This window comes from Tigriopus californicus, chromosome 9 (genome assembly GCF_007210705.1).
Source record: "Tigriopus californicus strain San Diego chromosome 9, Tcal_SD_v2.1, whole genome shotgun sequence".
Classification (NCBI taxonomy): Eukaryota; Metazoa; Arthropoda; class Copepoda; order Harpacticoida; family Harpacticidae; genus Tigriopus; species Tigriopus californicus.
In genome coordinates, this window is record NC_081448.1 from 7,274,949 (window position 1) to 7,296,254 (window position 21,306).

A 21,306-nucleotide genomic window follows, 5' to 3' on the forward strand; every position below is an offset into this window, starting at 1 on the left:
GATGTCTGTGGGTCCACATTGGCTTTTTCACTGGCATTTCATTCTCCGGTAGATTTGATCTTATTCAGATGGAACATCACCGATCTTTTAAGGTTTCTAGCCTGTGGGGAATTCGACTTTTCCCTATTGTGGTGGCCATGAATTATGACTGGCGTAGTTTACTCTGGTAATGGAAAATGCCTTTTGAGCCTTTGGAGTTGTCCACGTGCGCTGTTGACGGAAAAACCTTTACACCACATTGTTCCGCGGGAGGAAGCAGCCAGCGGGAAAGTGGCAATTACCAAGGATAGAGTAGGAAATGAAAAGGACTTCAGAGCTTAATGAACGACTGGCTGGGCTCTGTCCCATTTGCAGTCGGTTGTTTGTTGTCTGCTCCCTAACGTTGGAACTCGGAAGCACCTCCGCGATCTCGATCCTAAGTCCGACAGGAAAGGAGAAAAGGCAGAGAACAAAGAGCGGAACAGGAGAGGAGTGAGATAATGGGAATGCAAAAACACCTTACTACATACTACAAGAAGAGAGATCTCACGGAGGAGGAGGAATGAGAAGAAGAAGAAGAAGAAGAAGAAAAAGAAAAAGAATGAAGAAGAATGAAGAGGGAAGGAGGTAATTTACTACTCAAGGAGGGACATAATAGCTGGAATTGGCAGCACGTGCTATTGAAATTTTCGTCAGGTGTTCCAATATGCCACACGCATAATTCTGCCCCGACGTCCCAGCACTATCAAGACGTCGTGGCTTTGAAGTTTAAAGCACGTACAAAATATATTTTTTTTTTTGAAAGCGTCCATCGGGATTGGCAACAAATTAGGGCTCCTCAATATTGTCCATGTGGAAAAATCCAGCGACACATGCGGGTCAATGAGAGATTGGAGATTGAAAGTGAATGAATAAATCTGAACTTGACCAAAGTTTCAGCCAAGTTTGGTGCTAGGGCCTCGGCTCGCTTGAGAGCTTTTTATTCGATTGTTGTTGGCTTTGGGGAAAATATTTACAAATGCCAACGCCGCCCATCCTTGTAGTCTACTGCGTATGCTTGGCCTTCACTTAGCCAATGGCTCGTCGAGATGATCAAATGCCAACTGCAATCATTTCATTTGAGCATGACGTGAGAGAAATGAGCACATCGGCTGGTTAGTTGGGTGGGTTGAATTTGTTTGCCCACAATGAACAAGGGCAGGCTCATTTCAATGGAGTCAGCCACATTGGAGCGCTGAATTAGAGAGGAAGATTAATGATCCAGTCCATCCCAAGCGACTTACTTACGAATGGTACGTACGTACACCACCTAGAATACGTATATGGAGCTGAAACTGAAAAGTTGTATGAACATCTACGAATTGTTGGCATTATGGACGGCCTTCAAGTTTGTTTTTTTTCATTCTCACCTCCCAGATGGGTCTCTGCGTGGGTACAGAACCTGGATTGATTTCACAAAAAAGTCATAAGACTTGACAGGTCAGCCCTTGGCGCATTCATAAAAATTGTAGACCATTGGCTCTGACACTTGAGTCTTAGTGAGTACAGGTCTAAGAACAACGGTAATGCCGTGGCTGCACTTAATCTTGTGTTAAAGAAAACTTTCCCGAAAAAGTTGGGATTGGATAAAAGCCAGGTTTGAGGAAATGACTCACTTTGGTGGAAAATAGGAACCCCTTAAGATTGAAACTTGACTTGGAAACACGGGGATGGAGATGAGCATTCCTTTCTTTTGCGTAAAAACGGACAAAAAAGTACTCATACGCTTGACGCAAAGCAAGTTGTTTTAACAGGTCGTGCTTGGTGTTTTGAAACAATCTCCATAATAGTCTACACGTCCCGCCGTTTGCCCTACCTACATCCCCCCGAATCTTGATTGATATGCATCTTTAATGCAACTACCAGTTGTTACCGTTGGGACATTTGGCAAAACCTGTTCGATTTCGATTCAGATTTGAGGACTAATTAGGCGAATCATTTGGGAATGTATGGAATTTGAACCGGTAAAGAAGTTGGCATAAGCAAAAAAAAAACATTGCCACAAAAGCAATGAAGGGCCTCCCTCGATTTGACCACCAAATGACTTAGTTTGGCATACAAATTCCACAAGAAAAGTATCTAGCGATGGTTTTCCCAAGATTCCTGCTCTCAGGGTTTGAAAGCAAGTAGATTGTGTACACCAAGGCCAACAAGAGACCATTTCAGATGCACGAATCCTACCACCGTTACAATTCTCAAGATATGCTCTGTGGTCTCAGTTAGAGCTCCAAGGGGAGCAACAACACTCCAACCAAACCAGTTGAGATTTTTTGTCGAACATATTTTTGAAGTCCTTAAAGAACGTGTCCTTGGGACGTGTTGAGCGGTCGTTCAGCCAAGTAAAACTACATCATTTTTACATGTTACTGGAGTTGGTCCACTTTGGTTATTAGTAGACCTTGAAAAAAAAACCTGACCAATAGCTTTAATAGCCTTACTACCAAAGGCGGGAATTTGGATATCTATAAGGTAGCATATACAGAATTACCAAGAATTTCATCACCTACCTCTACCAACCTGTCTTTGTTCTGTCTGCAACTTCCCTCTTCACTTTTTTCATATACACTGAACCAACTATAGTCATCTTTGTTGTGAGATCACATTCTAGTTAGCTATATGATCCAATCTGACCATTTGATTATTTTGTTATTTTATCAATCTCTGTGAATAATACTTTCGCACCCACTTTTATACATCTTACGAATTGATATGACCGAGGGTTGCTAATATTATTATCAGGGTTTGAACCGTTACCGAAAAAAAGAAGCGCATTGCCGTTACCTTTACTTTCCAGAAAAAGTTACTCGTCACCGTCGTTACTGACACCAATACAGTTACTCTTGCAGAAAAAAGATGGCTTAAAACTGCAAAAAAACCGTTCTACACGATTTTTTAATGTTTAGGAAATATTAAATGAAGCAAATGACGAATACACGAGGGTAAAGGATTCAAGGGTTCAAGGATAAGGGTTGTTTGTCTTCAATTTAATTTTCACTTTGACTAAACATTTTGACAGGCATTTTTTCATCTTACTTTTCATGGTTTAAAAAAAAATCAACATGATGCGAATATTCCACTGGTTTGACGCGAGGAATATTGATGAAGAAGATTTCACGAAAATTTATGAAATTTACTTAACCACGACCGTTTGCCTTGATAAAAACTGAGAAAAGATACTGATCTAAGAACGCTCTTTTAACGCCGAGATGGACGATCTTCTCAACCATCAAGATTAATCTCTTGGGTGCTAGCACTCAAGCACTCTTGATCTGCTCAAACGTGAGTTGGAATAGGTTCCTTTCTGAATTAAGACGTCTGCTGAAGCTACTTAAAATCGATGGAAGAAGACTTTTGAGCATGTCCAATGATAGCATTCGTGTGAGAAAACCTCTGCATCGTATTTTTTCTTGCAAGAATGGTAGAACAGGCTCGTACACGAACGTAAATGGGCCGTTTGAACTTTTCTGCGAATTAGATGAAATTACAAAGGGCCCCTTGTTCTGTACTTCGTTTTTACTTGAGGAAAACGTTTAGGAGGAACTGTACCCTTTCCATCATTACGTTGCATTTTGCATTTCCACCCTGACTTCACACGAATTCTAACTCTCAATGCATTTTAGATTGAGCTTCGTGCTCTTTTTGACTTGAAGTAATTCATTGCGACGTCGAGTGAGACCTGTAAACAAGTCATTTTCAGCAATGTGAATTTCAGGCGTTCGATAATTAGCCTGATCTTTTTTTGTTTTGTTGCTAAGTTTCTTCCTTTTTCACTTACCTAATTACTGGATGATTAGCGATGATTCTTCTTATTTATTGGAAATTACTCCACTTAAGAAAATGTTTACCAAAAGGACGGACTTGTTGATGCTTTTATCACGCAACCTTATTTTGTGCTTTTGTCCGGTCTTTTTCACGGGGATAAAATCCATGAAAATGAATAGGATAAAAAGAGACTAATATCGCTAATAAAACACGAAAAAGCAAAGTATGAGGACCCTATAAGTATGGCTATGACCTTAGCTTATGGACCATTTAGGAGAGATATCCCCATTTTAATTCTTAGAACAATATATGAGTTTCCTGCCGATGCAGCTCAAAAAACCTTCGCTTCCAAAAGTCTGACATTTTACCAAGTATAATGCATTGCCTTTTAAGACATTCCGATAAGAGTTGGCTAGGAAGTTATTGTAGAGATTCACAAAAATGACTTGTTAGTTAGTTCGACTACTTAAATAGACTGGCTTTCAGTAATACGATATGGCAAGTCTTTCAAACTTTACTGTCAACATCGGCTTCCACATACCATTTCCAATTAACAGGCACAAGACAGGGAGACAAGGGAAAATCGCTGAAGAAGAGTAATAAAAAAGTAACAATTGCTGACGTTTTGTATTTCCAGTTACATTACTTGCAACCAATCTGTGTGATATAGGTACAAAGTTAAGATATAATCTTATGAAACAGTGTGGGGCAATCCCCTAATGCCCTGCTTTAATGAATGTCGCAAACCGTGATGCTTATTAAAAAGTCAATTGTCACAATGTTCAACCGATACAAGATCACGGAAATTATAATTATAATGTTGAAATTAAGTTGAACAAAATCTGACCCTCAACTGACTTGGGCAATTCATGTCATACTTTATCCAATCTATTCTCTGCTGACAATTGCTTGGAATTATCCTGTTCATAACGAGCGTGAACTCTCAATCGTCGCTATTCTTTGCCTAGTTCCAACAAGACTTTTCCTTCCATTGTTTTTATGAATACATTGCCGCACAGGATTTTTCAGTCAAATGTTGAAAACCAAGAAGGTTCTCAAAGTTCATTAGGAATTGCTCCTAAATTATAGGCTGTGGCTACGTAGCATGATGTTAAGGGAGGATGTTATTCATTTACCTTCATTTATTTTTAGACATAAGTAGGTGGAATTTGTCGGTGAAGGTCAAGAGGCATAGAGCACCAGTTTCGTGGCTCGGCATAATCCTGTTATGGTCAAGCGAGACTCAAGAGCTATTTGGACTTTTACTATCTTATGGGTTTGTGCGTGCCTAAGGCACTATAGGGTTGTGAAGTGTCAAGAAAAGTTACTCACGGCTGATGCATCCATCGTTGTCATCCATCGTTGGCTTCTGGTCACAGTTTAAGACGCACTCTGTCCGTTGATATTTTGTTTTGACGACATTGTCAAACCTAGTTTGTTGTAGACATGGCAGACATGTACCGTACACTTGTAGATCTATAAGTCGGAGCACGCCAAAAAAGTGGCTTACATCATTTTATTGGTATCGGGACTACTCGGGACGGGTTGAAGTGTCAGCCTTGACCACCGGAGAAACGAATGGGATTTGACCCAGTGATGTCTGAAGGCGTCACTTTCCACCATTTTTATTCCGTATTTACGTGCTCACCCATGGTTTCTGTTTTCAATTCAAATAAACCAATGTGACGAGCACTGTGCTCGCACGACTTAAAAGATGCTGTGACGGACTTTTAACGCTTTTATTATACCGTTATCTGGAAAGACTCGAGTATTCGGAAGTCCCGCGAACGAGGCTCTTTGAGTCTTCCGCATGTCAGCCATTTGAGTTGTGAAATGAGCCCTGAAAAGATACCTCTTTCATGTCTTCAATGATTATATTTTAGGACAGAACGGAATGTGCCTGAACTGAAGTCTGAGAGTCGGGCAAAATTCTTGTGACACCTCGGTTTGTTGCCTGCTTTCAAATTTGCTTCAGTCTGACACTAACGTGTCCCAAAAGATGATTTGATTGGCTAAGACGTCATAGTTTGGGCTTGAGCTTCCGGTTTGATGCGTAGATATACTGAGCTGGCCTCATGATCAATCAATTAAGGCAGCAATCGACATGTTCTGGTTTGACCTTCTGGACCAAAGAAGGCTGCCACCGCCAGAGGCTGGAAGTTATTTATCCCTTCCCAGTAAGTCCTTGAGAACTGATGGTGCATTCCCATGAGCAAAACAGTTTCAGTTTTGCTGGAACAGCGAATTAACGCAGGTTTGTACTTCTCCACAGTGTGAAGAGGGGTTTTCAAGAAGAAGGCTTTTTTGCCACCCCTCTCGCAAGTTAAAAATCAATGATGAGCCCTTTCAATTTTGTCTTCCTTGGCAATCCATACAGATTGCTTGATAGTCTATCGCTCGTTTGTTTGTGTGAATGTTTGTGCATATGTGTTGAGAGTATTGTTTATGAAACCAGAAGACAGGACTCTCCGTTGTGTCTGGTCTTGAGAACTTCTGGATACAAGCTCTGTTCTGGCCTCGTATGTGCCTCATTGAGCCGGTTGCAAAGTGCATTAAGTACTGGCTACTATTTGTGTTGTTGTTGTTGTTCTTATTGATGCTGCTGATGCCGCCGCCGCCAGTGCTCACAGTCATCATCGAGTGCCTCTGTCATTCTGCCTATCTACGGATATGTGTGCCTTCAGTCACCGCAAATGGTGAATTGCTGGTGGCGCATTAGAGCTTGCTGGTTGGGTCGGAAACTTGGTAATCTGATAACTATGAATAGCCTTGCTATCTTAGGATCGTGTATCCAATAATCGAGCTCATTTCCTTTAGCTAACGCCACAGTCGTAAGACCGTGCTCAACTACAAGAGTACAGGTTACAAATGCAGCGCACGACAAGTCACTCATGAATTTTTGGTTCAATGCTCTCTTGCCACTTAGTTCAGGGGGTTTGCTAAAGGTCAAGCAGGTCCAAAGGAACTGGGAACATAATCCGAACAAGAGAGATCACGTTTTGGGACAGACTCAAATAGTTTGGTCTGTATACCTTGTACTCAAAGAAGGTACGAAAGGTATCTGACGGTGTATGCTTTCAAAAGCATCCGTACAGATTTATCGACTGTGATCGGTTTTTTACCTGCCAAATCTGCATGCTTTTACTCCCTTTTCGTATATTCATAACATATTTGATCCAACATATTTGATCCATCGTTAAAGACTTTTGTGACTGACCGAGAGAAGGCAGATGATTCAAGTTCGACATAACTTTGAATATCCCGTCTGAATTTCCTAGGCCAGATTTTGAGCCCAAATAACCAATTAACCCAATTAACCAAACACCCAAACCTTGTTTGGCTCGAGAAACACTTGGACCTGATTTCTCTGCACTCCACAAGACTCTTATTTATCACTTCTCATTTCGATCTCAATTGCCGGGAAATGAGAAAGGCAAACTTACATAATTGTAGGGCATCGGGCCAAAAATTGCCTTACACTCGTACTTAGTGGTTATAAGATAGCAGTCGATAGGTTTGATCAGATTTTCATAATTCAACATCCTTGTACGGTATACTATTGTGTTAGTGTTTGAATTAAGGGGCAATATATTTGATGGAAATAATAGTTAGTGCATTCCATTCTTAATTGATTTAAAACACCATTTGAGGGTTTGTTTTTGGCATTCCAAAGTAATGAATTACATTCTCAGTCACATCAATAATTGGATTGATAAATCCAGTGTAGTTTTACAAAATCTGTGGCTAAAATGTTTGAAATTATCATGCTTTGTAATTTATGCTTTGGTGACGATGAGGACTTGCATAATGAATCACAAAATAGTGCACGAATTGCGTTTGGGCGGATTTGGTGGCTTTGGCGGGATGACCTCTGCTCAGTACCCACTCAAAAATTGTCGCCCATAGAGTTTTAAGGGAGAGTAATGAAACTCCAAAGTTATTTGTGTTTCACCAAGCCCGTACTGTGTATTTACCCAAAGTGCTTATCATATAAGTTAGAGCCTGTCTTTATTTATTTCATAAATATTATTGATTTTTTTCTCTTCAAAAAAACCAATGCACTTTTGCAGCTAAAAGCCACTCAAACAAAGCCACAGCATGGACCAATTTACAAAATGATATTTGATGTTTCAGTTCAACGAGAGTTAGGACAAAGTCACTTCTTGTCCAGACTGGGACACCAAATCAGGATAACTCTGTATTGGCCCGTTTCGTTTCGACAACTTTCTTGTACTATTTTTCTTGATTTGAAAGATCGATCCATCGTTCGCATACTTAGATTACGAGTTATGGGATTACACCGTAGCTCGAGGGGGATATCTGTGCCAAATAGTCTGGGACTGATTTTGAAGGAATTGACTCATGAAACACAACATATGGCCCCACTGTCTGCCTATTGTTTTGTCCACATAAAGCACAACACGCCGGCTCTAAGAAATGTCAAAAAGCCTCGCACAAATAGTAAAAGTAAGATACCGTTTGCATCAATCCATCCACAATCTACATTGCTTTTGCAGCCCGTTGAATAATTTGCCGATTCAGTACGTGCCTCCTGCTGAAGGACTAGAGATGCCGAATGGCGAGGCTAGTCCACGAGCGAGTTGTTCAATTATTTAACTGAAACCGGTTCAGTTCATTCAATTCAAGTCTTCTGGGTTAGAGGCTCAAATGATTGAAAATGAAAAAGGCCCTCCCTCCCACTTTGAGACAGCCTCTTCCATCTTCGTCTCCTTTTGGCCACGAAACTGGTTTTGTCCCGTAGGTTTGACCATTCATTGGGATGGCCCTCCCATTCGACGTTGAATACACGGCCTAGAGACTTTTTTCAAAGGATGATGAGGACACCACCAGTAACAGCAGCAGCAGCAGCAACAGCAACAACAAAAGAACCATCACAGCAATAGCAACTGCAACGAAATGAAGCGGATCGATTTCTGAATTCTAGCCTGAGGGGTCTTGTTCCACACAGAAAGTGTGAGAGTCTCTCTTCGGAGAGTTTGAATCTGTCAGTCGGGTTAAAGGGAGACGCATTTCCTTTGATGATGTTCCATCAAGAGATGACATGAGACCACTCTCGCCTTCAATTCAATTTGCACTTGCCGTAAGTTCACTTACTGACGGACGGACGGACGGACGGGTACGAGCTTACGAGTCGGGTCTGATTTTGCTCACTAAAAAGGCACAGAATTGACAGATAATGTCGACACGGAATGGGCCAAGGAGGGAATGAAAGAGAAAGAAGAGGCACTTCTAACACGGCCTCATAGGTATGTACACGTAGCATTCGAGTTCTTTCATTATTTCGGACTTGTATATATCCAAATCGGCCTCAAGAATGTGTTCCATTCATTATTTAGGGCCAAAAAAAATTACCTCGAGCTTACGGTACAACTTACCTTAATTGGAAAGTGTTCGCGTTACCGAATATGTCACATCAGGCCCAGACCAGATGGAGAGAAATTCTCATTTGATCGATTAAACGATTGGCTCGATGGAAGCTCCTGAACATGCTCGATGACATGGAATGCCACCATTCATGGGATCATGAGCCCACATGTTGCTTGTCCACTCAATAAAAAGACCTCCTCCTCCCGCAAACCCTTAACAAATCGACATTGCATCATTACATCAGTTCATCACTTTTAGACCCACAGTTATGGTGTACGTGCTCTCGTTTGCTTTAAATCGTTGGGAAAAATTGCTCTCTCCTACAAAATTGTGATACTTGTCGTAAATTCAGTTTGAAGGACAAAATTTAGTTCATACCACCACACAACGATTGGGTTTTCTTAACAAAACAGTCGATCTCGTTAACCTTTGATAGTTGTTGCCAAACGCAATTCAGTGATCACATCTTGTTGGGCGTGCATCTAAAATCGGCAATAATTCTATTTCGTTCTTCACGGCACAGAACTTGAATAAAACCCTCAAAAATAGTGGAACTTTTGAAGAAGTTGAAAAGAACCACGTTCAAACTTTTTCCTCCATCATGAACGTCGTCAATCGAGATTAGAGTGTAGCCCCCTCAAAAACAAGTTCAAATCTTTTTTTAGTTTAATAAGGAGCCCCTGAAGCTTGCTTAAGGGTGAACGAGAGAGGACCACGGCTGAGCAATCATCATTCGGTGGGCCACTTTAAAAGAGCATCATCAAGATCAATCCTATCTCTCACATTTCGTTGGGATAATTGACAATATCCCAACCCAAGATCATTATCATCATCATCATCATCAGCCGAGGTCTTTGCTAAGCTTTGGTCTTTTTCAGTTTGAAACAGTCCAAGGTTCGACATAAAAGCCTTCTTTTCAATTTCCCTACTCCCATCTATCAGCCCATGAAAATCCAGTTCATTCAGTTCTATTCTCAGACTTTCAGGATTTGGGAATTAGATGCAAGTCCCTTGAGCAATAATTTTTCTTGACTCTCGAATTAAAATGTGTTCCAATCGATATACATGTAATCGCATAGTCAAAATGAAACTCCCCTTGGGCCATTTGGGGGAAAAACATCTGATCTCCGGGAAGAAGGGTGGGAGCGTTGATAAGTCGACTTGAATCCCTCTTTTTATCCCAATAATTTGGGAATGCCATCTACATTTTTTTACAAACATTTTTCTGAACAATAGCAAATACGATTAGTATCAAAATTTCGTAGTTACACGCCAAATGAGCGTTAGCCAGAAAGTGAAAGAACCGTGAAATTTAATTTACAACTCACATCACCCTATGGATCAAGTAACATTATGTTATTTAATGTTTATAATGCAACGCTTGTACTAAAAATGTTGCCAATAAGTAAGAGTCCCTATATTTTTAGTGTTCTCAATTTGGTTCCCTTTTTCGTGGAGCTACTTCTACTCTTAGGAGCTTCACAACGTGCATCAAGGCCTCAGGTCGTTATAGGGCACGTGTTTAGGCCTACTAAAAACGGCCATTTCCAGGATGAGGAATTTCCAAAGAATCCCGTTCTACCTGAACATTCATCGAAAGTCTTGATCTTTGGGTCCGTCTAGAATGAAATAGTTTGGTTATACAAATATTAGTCTTCCATGTGAACTGGGGATTCTGCCAGCATTAGGTAGGCAGTAACAAACTAATTTAGACCAACATGAATAACAATATTGTGAATGATACGAAGCGTTCATAACTTGAGTCCAATAAATTTCTTTCTTTTACTCCATTTGTCAAGATCATAATTTAGAACAATTGTTGAGCGAGTCTTAGGAAAACGTAACTTTTGGGTGTTCAAAGCTTTGTGAGATTTCACAATAGTTGTGGTATTAGATATATTCTATTATTAGACTTTTTATATTATGTTTATTGTCATAAAACATCCGCCTCCAAAAGGCTGCTGTGTTGAGTCCTGCTTTTTATAGAGCCTTGTTTGGTTCAGGAGATCAGTCATACCAACACGGTTGGCTTAAACAAAAATGTGCCAAAACGAAATTAGAATCGTGTAAAGACGCAGTTTTTTATGTAAAGAGACAATAGTACCATATTCCTGTGTAGTTCAACAAAGTAAAACCAGTAAAAACTTAACACATCTTTCAGTATTCAAGATCGAACTTTTTTCAATTCTTCCAAGCCAAGGACACAGATCGAGTGTGAGTCTGACTACCTGTCGTTAGTTAATTCAAAAGGTTCTTTCAACGTCCCCATTAGCCTTAGACTTCTTCACATGTCGTTCAACCCATCTTTAGTTTGTAATTCTCCACTAAAACGATTCGTTGCTGTTGGGCGAGAGCCAAGAGCTACAAAGACCCTTTTAGACCCATTAGAATCTGTTCCGCCGCTCATTGAAACGAGCTAAGGAGAGATAAATGGCAAGTACAAGAGGTGCTCTTTGATCATGATAAGGCTTGAGAGGGCTGAACAGTGTGTCGTACGTACTGTGTGTGCACTGTGTATACAATGCTGACAAAGGTGGGCATAGTATTCTTGATTCTTGTTGTTGTTGCCGCTTGGCTTCATCCTGCATAAGCCTTCGTTCCGTCCGTCGAGCGTCTGGCTTCGTCAAAGGCCTTGAGGTGGCATCCATCCTTCTCACCCATAATACCTTATGCTCTCTTTCTCGTCCTGTTCCTGGACAAGGCCGTTCCCATTCCTGCTACGCTTTTTCTCCTTCTTCCTTTCCTTTTTTTTCTCTTTCTCTCTTTCGCTCTTTCCTTCCGATTCTCGGCTACCTATTCGTTTGTCCGAGTGTGTGTGTGTCTTTGTGTTTCCTTCGAACCACTCTAGCCGCGTTCCATTTCAAGTCCACGGAGGATCTGGCATCCGACGAATGTCCCACCGGTTTTAGTAGTAGCAGCAGCAGAAGGAGCACCTTCAATGACACTACGAATAGAAATAGGAGCAGCAGTAGGAGCAGCAGTAGTAGTTGTGGTCGCGGTAGCAACCATAGTTGGTGTTATTGCTAATGGCGTGCTGCTGCTGTTACCGGTGGTAGGCTCCTGTCAGCCGAAAGATTTTGTCCTCTTGTTTGTTGAAGGCAGAGCGAATGAACGGAAGAACTAAGATAGAGCGATAGAACGAACAACCGATCGAACGAAGGACCAACAACGAACGAAGAGCCAACGAACGAACGGAGGAACAAGGAACGAAGGAACAGACGAACGAAACTGGGGAGCAGGTTGATACGGATTAGGAGCGTCTCGTGGCGTTCCCGTTTCGCTTTGGTTTACAAAGTAAAAAAAAGAGTGGAACGAGCTACACTTCCGTGTGTCGAAAGCCGTCCACGAAGGAGTTCGCATCGACTTCAAACGATTGACACAGAGCTGTTTTTGACGATGCTAACCAAGTGATCGTAACTCGAGGCTTCATCCAAGATCATGGAGAGACACGTGGGAAATCACCCAAGGATTGCATCGAAATTACGAATTCTCGCAATTTGAGCGCCAAGTAATTCACGTCCAAATCTTGCGATTCCAACGGCTTCAATCTTTCACTCTCATTGGGGCATCTTCCCGGCCGTGCTTCGGTGGTGAAAGCGTCTAAATTAAGCTTGTCTTAAACCCTCCTCCCCCCCTCCCCCTTCATTCGACTCGCCCCAAATCGAGCGAGTGAGCGAGCAACCATCCGATTCATTTCGTTGTGTAACCGGCTGTTCCCGGAATGGCCGATATTCATCACTCACGTTTGGATCTTAATTGAAACCTACTAACATCTTCCTAGCTGTGATCCGACCTTGATGGAAGAACCTTCAGTTCTCACCCAGCTCGTTGGCCTGAACGGACCGAAAGACTGAGGATTTCCTCATTATGCAGCAGTAGCTTAATTCACCTTGCTGTGTTTTTGTGTGGTTCTTTGGCTGGCTGACAGACTTGCTGGCTATCAATGTTAAGCCTGAGTAACAAACGAATGGACGAACGGAGTAGTGTTTCTGGGCTAATGAAAACGGTAGACACGATCCATACGTTCCCTTTATTCCCATTGGAACTTCGATTATTGGGAATATTTTTCTCATTCCAAATTTCCTCAGTGAATCTCTTGGCAAACCAAGAGAAGAAAAGGCAAGGGATAAAAGAGGAGTAGAAATCATTATTTGGATTGAGATCTCGCTCAGGCTGGTTGCAGCCTTTGCCTCCTCAAATAGAAAAAGAAAAACTTTTCCCCAACATTCGATGGTGCCTTGGTTTTCACTAATGGTGATGGAACTTGCTCACTTAGTGACGTGACCGTATTTTTTTGAGGTTTTCCGACCCTGCCGTCCTCACTGAATTGGAAGTGGTGTCTGAGCCAGCAGAGGTGTTCATGGTGGTATCTCAAGTTGGTGTTGAATTGAAATGTGTTCTTTCAAAAGCCAGGAGACCCAGCCAAGAGCAAAGAGAGCTAAGGAGCTCGGAGTGGAGCTCCGTCACAAAAGAACCAAACCCGCTGATGTGTGATCGTGAACAGATGGAAACCATCTCGCATTTCCTCCTCTTTTAATCTTGTCCCCATCCCAGTGGGTATACTTGGTCTGAACTAGTGGGTGTGTGGTGCAAGAAAATCTACGCTTTTCTAAAAAAACTGGCCCACATTTCGTGCATTATTAACCAGGCGAATTTGTCGTCGTTGTCGTTTCCCTGAATGAGAGACTAGTGCTCGTGGAAGGTGTTGTGAAGGCCCTAACCCTCTCCGACCACGTCTACCGAATCCGTACGGACAGTTGACAAGAGCACCGTTGGCTCATTCACCAGGTAGCCGAGTCCTATGTACGAATGCTTGGAATCACAACGTGGAACTTCTCATCCAAAGAAGTTTTTCCCCTTCAACTGAGGAATTCCAAGCCAGCCAACTTCGTCCATCTCGTCCGTTTGGAAGCACCACCGAAAGTAACAACAGTCTACAAGGTATCAGGGCAGAAGGACTGGAAAAGAGAACTTGCTTGTCTGGCGAGGGGAGGTAGTAACCAGTGAAAGTGTGGGTCGTGGAGTGGGTGGCCTACCATCTACGCACATGGGAGGTTTGCTGCCCCAATCCCAGAACCATTCGGGCAAACACAGAAGGGCCACATGAATACTATAGATATCTACATAAATGGCCTATTTTCCAGTTGGCTGGAAAGAATAAGAAGACCCCTGTCTCCTAACTCGGGTCCAACGGTTGTGGGAGCTCACTTGTGAACAGATTACAAATTTGGTACATGCCGAGGATATTACCAGACAATACATATTGTACAGTGTCGTTCGTTGCCATATCTTCGATCAACTCTACCTTGTCGGAATTTCGATAGTTTGTCTATACCAAGTTCAGGACGGGACCCAATTTTTGACATGCAAGTCGAGACTTTCAATCTTGTGGCGGTTGTATTTTAAGGGACCAACATTTGTTGCTTCCCACATCACCGAATCATCTTTGGTCTTCATTCAGCTTTCTTTCTTTGAACATTCATAGTTAGACAATGGTGTTCATGCCATGTCCACGCTCGAACTCAAACCCGGAGGGTCTCTGTTATGAAGAATAATGGCACCATAAAGATATTGTCCTCACTGGACAACAGAGAGAGAGTTATATGAACGAGTATTAGAGGCTGCACGAACCACCACTTCTGACCAAACCCTTCTCTCGATCTTTTGCCGTTAGTGCTCTGAATACTACTCTCCATGGCACAGTGCAGCATTGCCAGGCGAATTAGGTCCAACTATCAAGGGATCGTCATTCTCGAGCATCCTTTGGTGTAAATTGCTTTCAGCTCACGGATAATCAGACTAGACCCAACGTGTTTAAGCCATGTCATCCTCGACTAATAAGACCAATCACGGCCAACAATGCCAACCATTTCATTCGCACTCGCATTCTCATCATGCCCCATCTTCTAACGAGAAACTCAAGCGATCTTCAGGTGGTGGCAGTGCGAATGGTAATGGCAACGGAAGTGGTGTGGGCAGTGGTGGAGGGGGAACCAGGGACCAGCCGACCATCAAAGTGGAACACTTCCCGTCTTCCCCGTCTCATAATCATGATCGATCCGTTAGTAACAGCCGGCGGAACTCCCCTTCAGGCTCAAGTTCGTCGAGTCGACGCGGGAGTGACACCAAAGAAGGCAGGAACCAGTCCAGGAAGAATGTCGGCAAGTCATCCCCCGTGAGTGATGAAGGGGGAAGCCGAGGGCGTGGGCGCAATCAACACAAGTTGGGCGAATCCTCGCTGGGCCTGGATTTGCAAATGAATCTTCAAGTACGTCGGAAATCGTCCCCTTGCATTGGCGGTCTTCAATCGGCCAGTTTGCTTCTGTCCAATCGACTGTCGGGCTCGTCCTCGCCTTCCCGTTACAAAAGTCCCAAGGACCTACGTCCCCAAATTTCGCCCACTATTCCAACGCCCCATGGCACATCATCATCGTCCTCCGCCCATCATCAACACTATCATCAACGCCGCCGCTTGTCCTCGCCCCCGAACTTTGAGCCCCGTTATGGAAGCGGGCTAGGGAGTTGCGATTGCGGATTAGGCGAATGCGCCAGCGGTGGTGCTAGCAGTGGGAGTAATCACTCCAGTGGTCACGGATCTCTGTCCCAACTGGCCATCTCGGGCTTGAACTGCTCGAGTACGGACATGCGTGAGCACACGCTCCGTTCCGGCCATCAACAAATTCAGACACTATATGCGGCCAACAACGTCACCTACCCCGAGAGTATTTCCATTAACATGTGCAATGCACCGGATGATTCGACTGTCCAGTGTGACTGTGGTCACATCAATTGTCCCCTTTGTAATCTTATGATGAATTTAGAGCTCACTGATCCCAATGTTCTCAAATGAGCTGTGGATATTGGAGATCGCTCTCGAACCGGCTCTTGGTACTTTCCATCTGTCAGAGGTGCCTTCGTTTTTTGGCCCCAAGGACTGGATTGCATTGGTGCAATCGTAGTTGTGATATACACTTGATGAGACACACGATCAGCTCATGCAAGGACGACTTCACCATTGGACAGCGACGAGGGATGGGGGGAAAATGAGTAATTCCAATTCCAATTCCAATCAATTAAATGCATTTCTCTTTACATGAGTTGATTCAATTATAGCATCAGAAAGCAATGGTCAGTTTTGATTTCAATCGAACATCTGTGTTAAAAGTAATGAGCATTTAAAACTCGGACCAGTGAGGGCGCAAATTGAGTGAGCTAGCACCACGTTGGTAAAATCTTACCAAGGTGGTGCTAAGCAAGTGATTTTCTGCCCATAACGTCGTACTGAGTTTCAGGACCTCATTGCTTTTGACGCGGACGCTCGATTGAGGTCAAAATTGGCGAACGCTTTCTGAAATAAATAAAGTGCAACTTGTGGGAAGGAAAATACATTGGGTTCATCTGGATAAAAGTTAGGTTTCCCCCACCCTACCGTCTCTGTCCAGTGATGACGTCGTCCTTGGTTCATGTTATAGAATCTCAGATCTAAATCAACTTTGTGCCAAACCAGTATCTATCTATCGTATGTATGCCATTCATTCCATGACGCTTTTAACTTGGACCATTATTAGCTCCAATTCTAAGCCAGCCCGAAACCATCCCGACCATGCAATGGATGGCTGATAAAGAGCGCAAGAACGATGAGTGTGTCCTTGTAAATTATATCGTCTATTATTGCGCGACGAATCATGTCAGTATTCAATTTCCCTTTCGTCGAATCCTGGTGTCTTCATCATATTTGCTCTTAGTCCTTTGTTCTGACACGTGTGCGCCCTCAAATGCAATTAACAGGATAAAGGCAAACTTGGAAGATTGTGGTGACATTCATTTCCCCTGTTTGAAGTGGGACTACCATGGCCCGTAGTACGATTTAGTACGGGTTTCGCGTTCATGCATTATTCTCATTACCAAGTGCCATATTCCATGTTCCGTATAGTGGAAGAGGAAGGTCGTAAGGTCGTAAGGTCAATGTTCTCGCTGGCTACATGCTAAGGAGAGGTAAACTACAACAAAATATGAAATCAAATGACGAAGCCGACCTAACCATGCGAAGGTGCCTCAAGTTTTGGACATGTGGAGTTTAGGACTAGGATTTCATTTTCCCAATCCTGTGGCGAAATGAATTTCGTATACAGAGGGAGAGGAAGGATAGCCCGTGTGGTTGGAACATAAATAGCCTAAAGGATGTTCATAAAGGGATGACACTTGCCTTGCTACGAAACCCGAGCAGGTCAATGCTAAAGCCAACTTGGTCTTGGACACCGAGTGAATTGAGAAACTGAAATTGCCCCTTCCCATTTCACACATAAACACACTGTAAACGCTGAAGTAGATTTCCCACCATGTCAAGGTCTGATGGTGCTGGGGAACGGAATAAATTACTCTTGAGCCTCTTGAACAAAAGGAGCAAGTCTAAGGCTAACAGAAAAAGAAGTTCAGATAGGCCATTTTTTCAGCTCTTCACTCTTAAGCTGTTTGTCTCTGCCTGATGCAATTTCCGTTGAAAGGCTTGAAAGTATGGGGAGTTCGAGCACGACAAAGGAACGAATTCAAGTCGACTTGCACCACGCACCACATACACACAAACATTCGTACTACTCTACTATATTACATCTGCTCAAGTCGTTTTGAATCTCTCATACAGTATATCTGCGGGAGAAAAGGATTGGTTCGGTTCCCACATGCTACCTTTCGTCATAGTCTTCGAATTGTTGACCCGTTTGAAAAGAGCAGAGGATAATAGCGTGCTGATCCAAGTATCGACATCGAACAGCTTTACGACTCTGGTTCAGACTGCTCTCTCTCTCTCTCTCTTACTCTCTCTCTCTCTCTTTCCCTTCCCTGCTCTTTTACTCTTTATGTTTCTGTTTCCAAGAGTGTTCAATGGTTATTTCGACTTCCCATGTTCCAGCTCTATTCCGGAAGGTTGGCTCTATAGTACGACATGTACAAATTCATATATAGACTGAACAAAGCCAGGAACGAAGGGAGTAATAGAGACGGCTACTTAGTCTGAGATCAAGTTGAAGGAGTCGTAAAAAACATGCTCGGAAGGAATTGCCCTCCGTTCGTTGTAGGGTCGAAGAAGTGTGGAGCATGCGTATTCGCCATCAGAGCAATGCTTCTCGCCGCAAATAAGACAAAACGTGCATATTTTGCGTCTTTCTCCATCTTAATTTCGAAACTCGAATTTCATCAAAACTATGTCCCACCTCACTATGAGAGTGCCAATCATACATATTCCTTCGGTTTGGAGTGAAACCATAGCCGCTTTTGAAGTGTATTTCCAACTTTTTCCAACATTGCTTATGTATCAACGTTTTCTGTCCGCATTATTAAGGGATCAGAGGCTGTAAAGGCTGTAAAGACTGAGATGTTGGTTGGGGTCACACGCATTCCCAAGGTCGCGCCCAACCGGCTGACAGGTGGCGCCAAAAGGTCGTTTCGGACACATGTAGGCACGATATACGTAAGTACACGTAAGGGTAGAAAAGAAGGAGAGTGGAGAGTGCACGGCCGAAAAAATAGTGAGACGTTCGAACCTCATTGCCGACATGTGGAGGAGGGCGAGGAGAGGGATCATTGTATTCTGGTGGCATATGCCAAACTATGAAAGGCCCTCCAGATTGAAGCTCGCATTCCCTTTGAAACGATATCATTACATCGCCTGAATGCCATCAAGCACATCTATCATTTATGGATTGTTGTATGTACAGTATATAGTGGTATATGTATATGTATCCTCTGTCTCTGTTCGACTCTTTTGAGTACACCCACATATTTTGACAGAGGAGCCCAACTCTCAAAATGTGTTGTTTCTTCAACAAAGGACGTCGAGTGTAGTAAGCCACTCAAGGGACTTTACCACCTTGGTTAGATGTTTGATTGTCTTGGGTGAGACTGACACGTTTTCGCGTCAAGTTAAACATCTTTATAGATACGTGTCGACAAGGCCACTGATGAAATTAATGCCTCTGGCCTTTTCTCCTCGACCAAGATGACATTGTATTCTACATAGCAAGCAAGGCACATAAACTGGGAACCCGCAATCTTTCTATCGCTCTTCATTTCTTTATTGTGCATAGCGCATCATTGATTATCCACGAAGTCAAATCACGAACATATTTTGAAGTGTATGTAAGATTTATTTCAAACCGAATCAAAACAATGCTCGCCCTGAATTCCGCAAAGCCGCTGTTGGCGTGTTGATGAGATTGGTCTTTGTTGCACAGAGCTTTCTAGAGAAGTAATCACGGACATTGGAAAAAGACGTTCGCATCGTGGGCCTACCCGTCCTGTTTTCGAAACATTGTTTAGTTATCGAGTAATGAATGGAAGACCGACATGTCCATGAGTGATGTGAGCTCGGTTTACACCCTTCAAAGGCGAAGATCTCAGCTCAGAGATAGGTACGTAGATTGGTTGTCGAATGAACGAACCCAAACCAAGACAAAGCCGACACAAAGGCTCTCTCTCGCCTATCGCGAATCAAACGGATAATTTTGTACTGCCGGCCTTTCACGCGAGCGACTGGGATTATGGAACGATGGATATTATGAAAAAAAATGAAAAAGAAATCCATGAAAGTATTGAACTCTGAAAATGACATTGACGTATTCGAATGAATGATCATTAATTCCCGCTGTGTTGATTTATTTTGCAGGTACCAACCGATGGGTAATATACAATGAGACCAAGGGCACCAATTATGACGGTAGTCAAATCCCTGCCGAGTGGTTTGGATGGATGCATTACAAGACCGATTTCCCCCCCACTGAGGTAAGTTACTTTACCGAGTTTTAGGCGTAGTCGAATGCATAGGTCATCGTTTTATTTCAATACCTCATCCGTTGCCTTGTCACGCTAACATAATTCCTTATTCACAAGAGGCGGAGAGGTCAGAATTGAATTTCAATCAACCGAAGATTTGGGCCCATCATCTGCTCTTCTCCACTTTTACTCTACAATACGTAGTAGCTCTTGATAGTATCAAAATGATTGGTGTTTTGATCATAGATTCTGGGGGCCTCTTCAATTTGACAGACTCTTTCATCCATTCCACTAACAAGCAGAAGGTCCAGGAATCGTGCCTCGCACTCACTAAAAGAGCACTCTGAAAGTTGGAACCGCTTCCGTCATATCCACGTGTTTGTGGTAGTGAGCTGAAGAGCCGCCGTTTGTTTTCCAGCCTGAATTGTACCCTAGAGTTATGTGGACGACGTGTTGAGCTTTCTTTTGATGTAACTTTTCCCAAGCAAGAATCGCGCTTTTCTTACCGCCCACTACCGAGAAAGTGGGCTGTTCATATTCACTTGGTTATGCACATGTGTATGTTTGGCTTCACATCTAGATTTTTGGAACGCTTCGCCAATATGGACAGGCTTGGAACATGACCTGATGTAAAGTTAGTTCTCATTTGAAGCGTGAATGAACTATGATGTTGGATAAAATGTCGAAAGCGAAAGGTGAAAAAACTTGTTTTAAGAGCTCTCTCCAGTTGTGACAATTGAATGAAAGCACGACCGAAGCAACGTGTCGGCCTGATGCATTTTGAGACACGGCCTTGCCCGTTCCGTCCACCTCTCGTCTCTCCATTGTCTCATTGGATCTTATCCGAAGGGTGACTTGTTTAGATCGTACATGTACTGCAAGCAATCCAAGCTGTCTTTTCCGACTTGGTCATTTATTTGGTGCGCCAAAGATAAATGCTTCACTTGCAAATATTTTTCGGGGGCTGAGAAAGAACGTGTTGGTGTTGCTGATGATGATGATAGTGGTGGGGTTGATACTGTTGTTGCTGTTGTTACTGTTGTTACTGGGACGTTTCTTGGTACCATCCGGGACACAGAGAAAACGAAAACAACAAATCCTGACAATGAACATTCTTCGCTGCTCTGTCGTTCTCACTCAAGAGAGCCGATCAAATGGGGCTCTCTATTCTGAGAGGTCATTTTCGGTGATTTTGTCGCTTCAAGGCTCGAAGAAATCAAATGCCAATTTAAAAAAGGTCTTTTCTACCTTCAACAGCCATTCGTCAAGTGTTCTTAGAGTTTGAAAAAAAATCTAGACGGCCGAAGCGTGAAAAGCGTGACATGATTGCGATGCTCGTTTTCTAAATGTACAACAAATTGTATATAGTAC

At 42.9% G+C, this 21,306-nt stretch overlaps 2 protein-coding genes across 2 annotated transcripts in view; both read left to right on the forward strand.

Moving 5' to 3' along the window:
* Positions 1–21,306, forward strand: part of LOC131886112 (probable NADH dehydrogenase [ubiquinone] 1 alpha subcomplex subunit 12) — a 78,336-nt gene that overhangs the window by 50,806 nt on the left and 6,224 nt on the right. The window contains exon 3 of the mRNA XM_059234353.1: positions 19,829–19,944. Within this exon, the coding sequence (XP_059090336.1) occupies positions 19,829–19,944 (116 nt within the window). The remainder of the gene's footprint in view (positions 1–19,828; positions 19,945–21,306) is intronic.
* LOC131886109 (secreted protein C-like) lies at positions 12,379–16,992 on the forward strand. The gene has a single exon (XM_059234348.1). It carries the CDS (start codon positions 14,990–14,992, stop codon positions 16,016–16,018), a length of 1,029 nt encoding a protein of 342 aa, XP_059090331.1. The 5' UTR covers positions 12,379–14,989; the 3' UTR covers positions 16,019–16,992.

Bases quoted from the DNA above. Each gene is read 5' to 3' on its own strand.
- LOC131886109 (XM_059234348.1), top strand. From the start codon at position 14,990: ATGTCATCCTCGACTAATAAGACCAATCACGGCCAACAATGCCAACCA.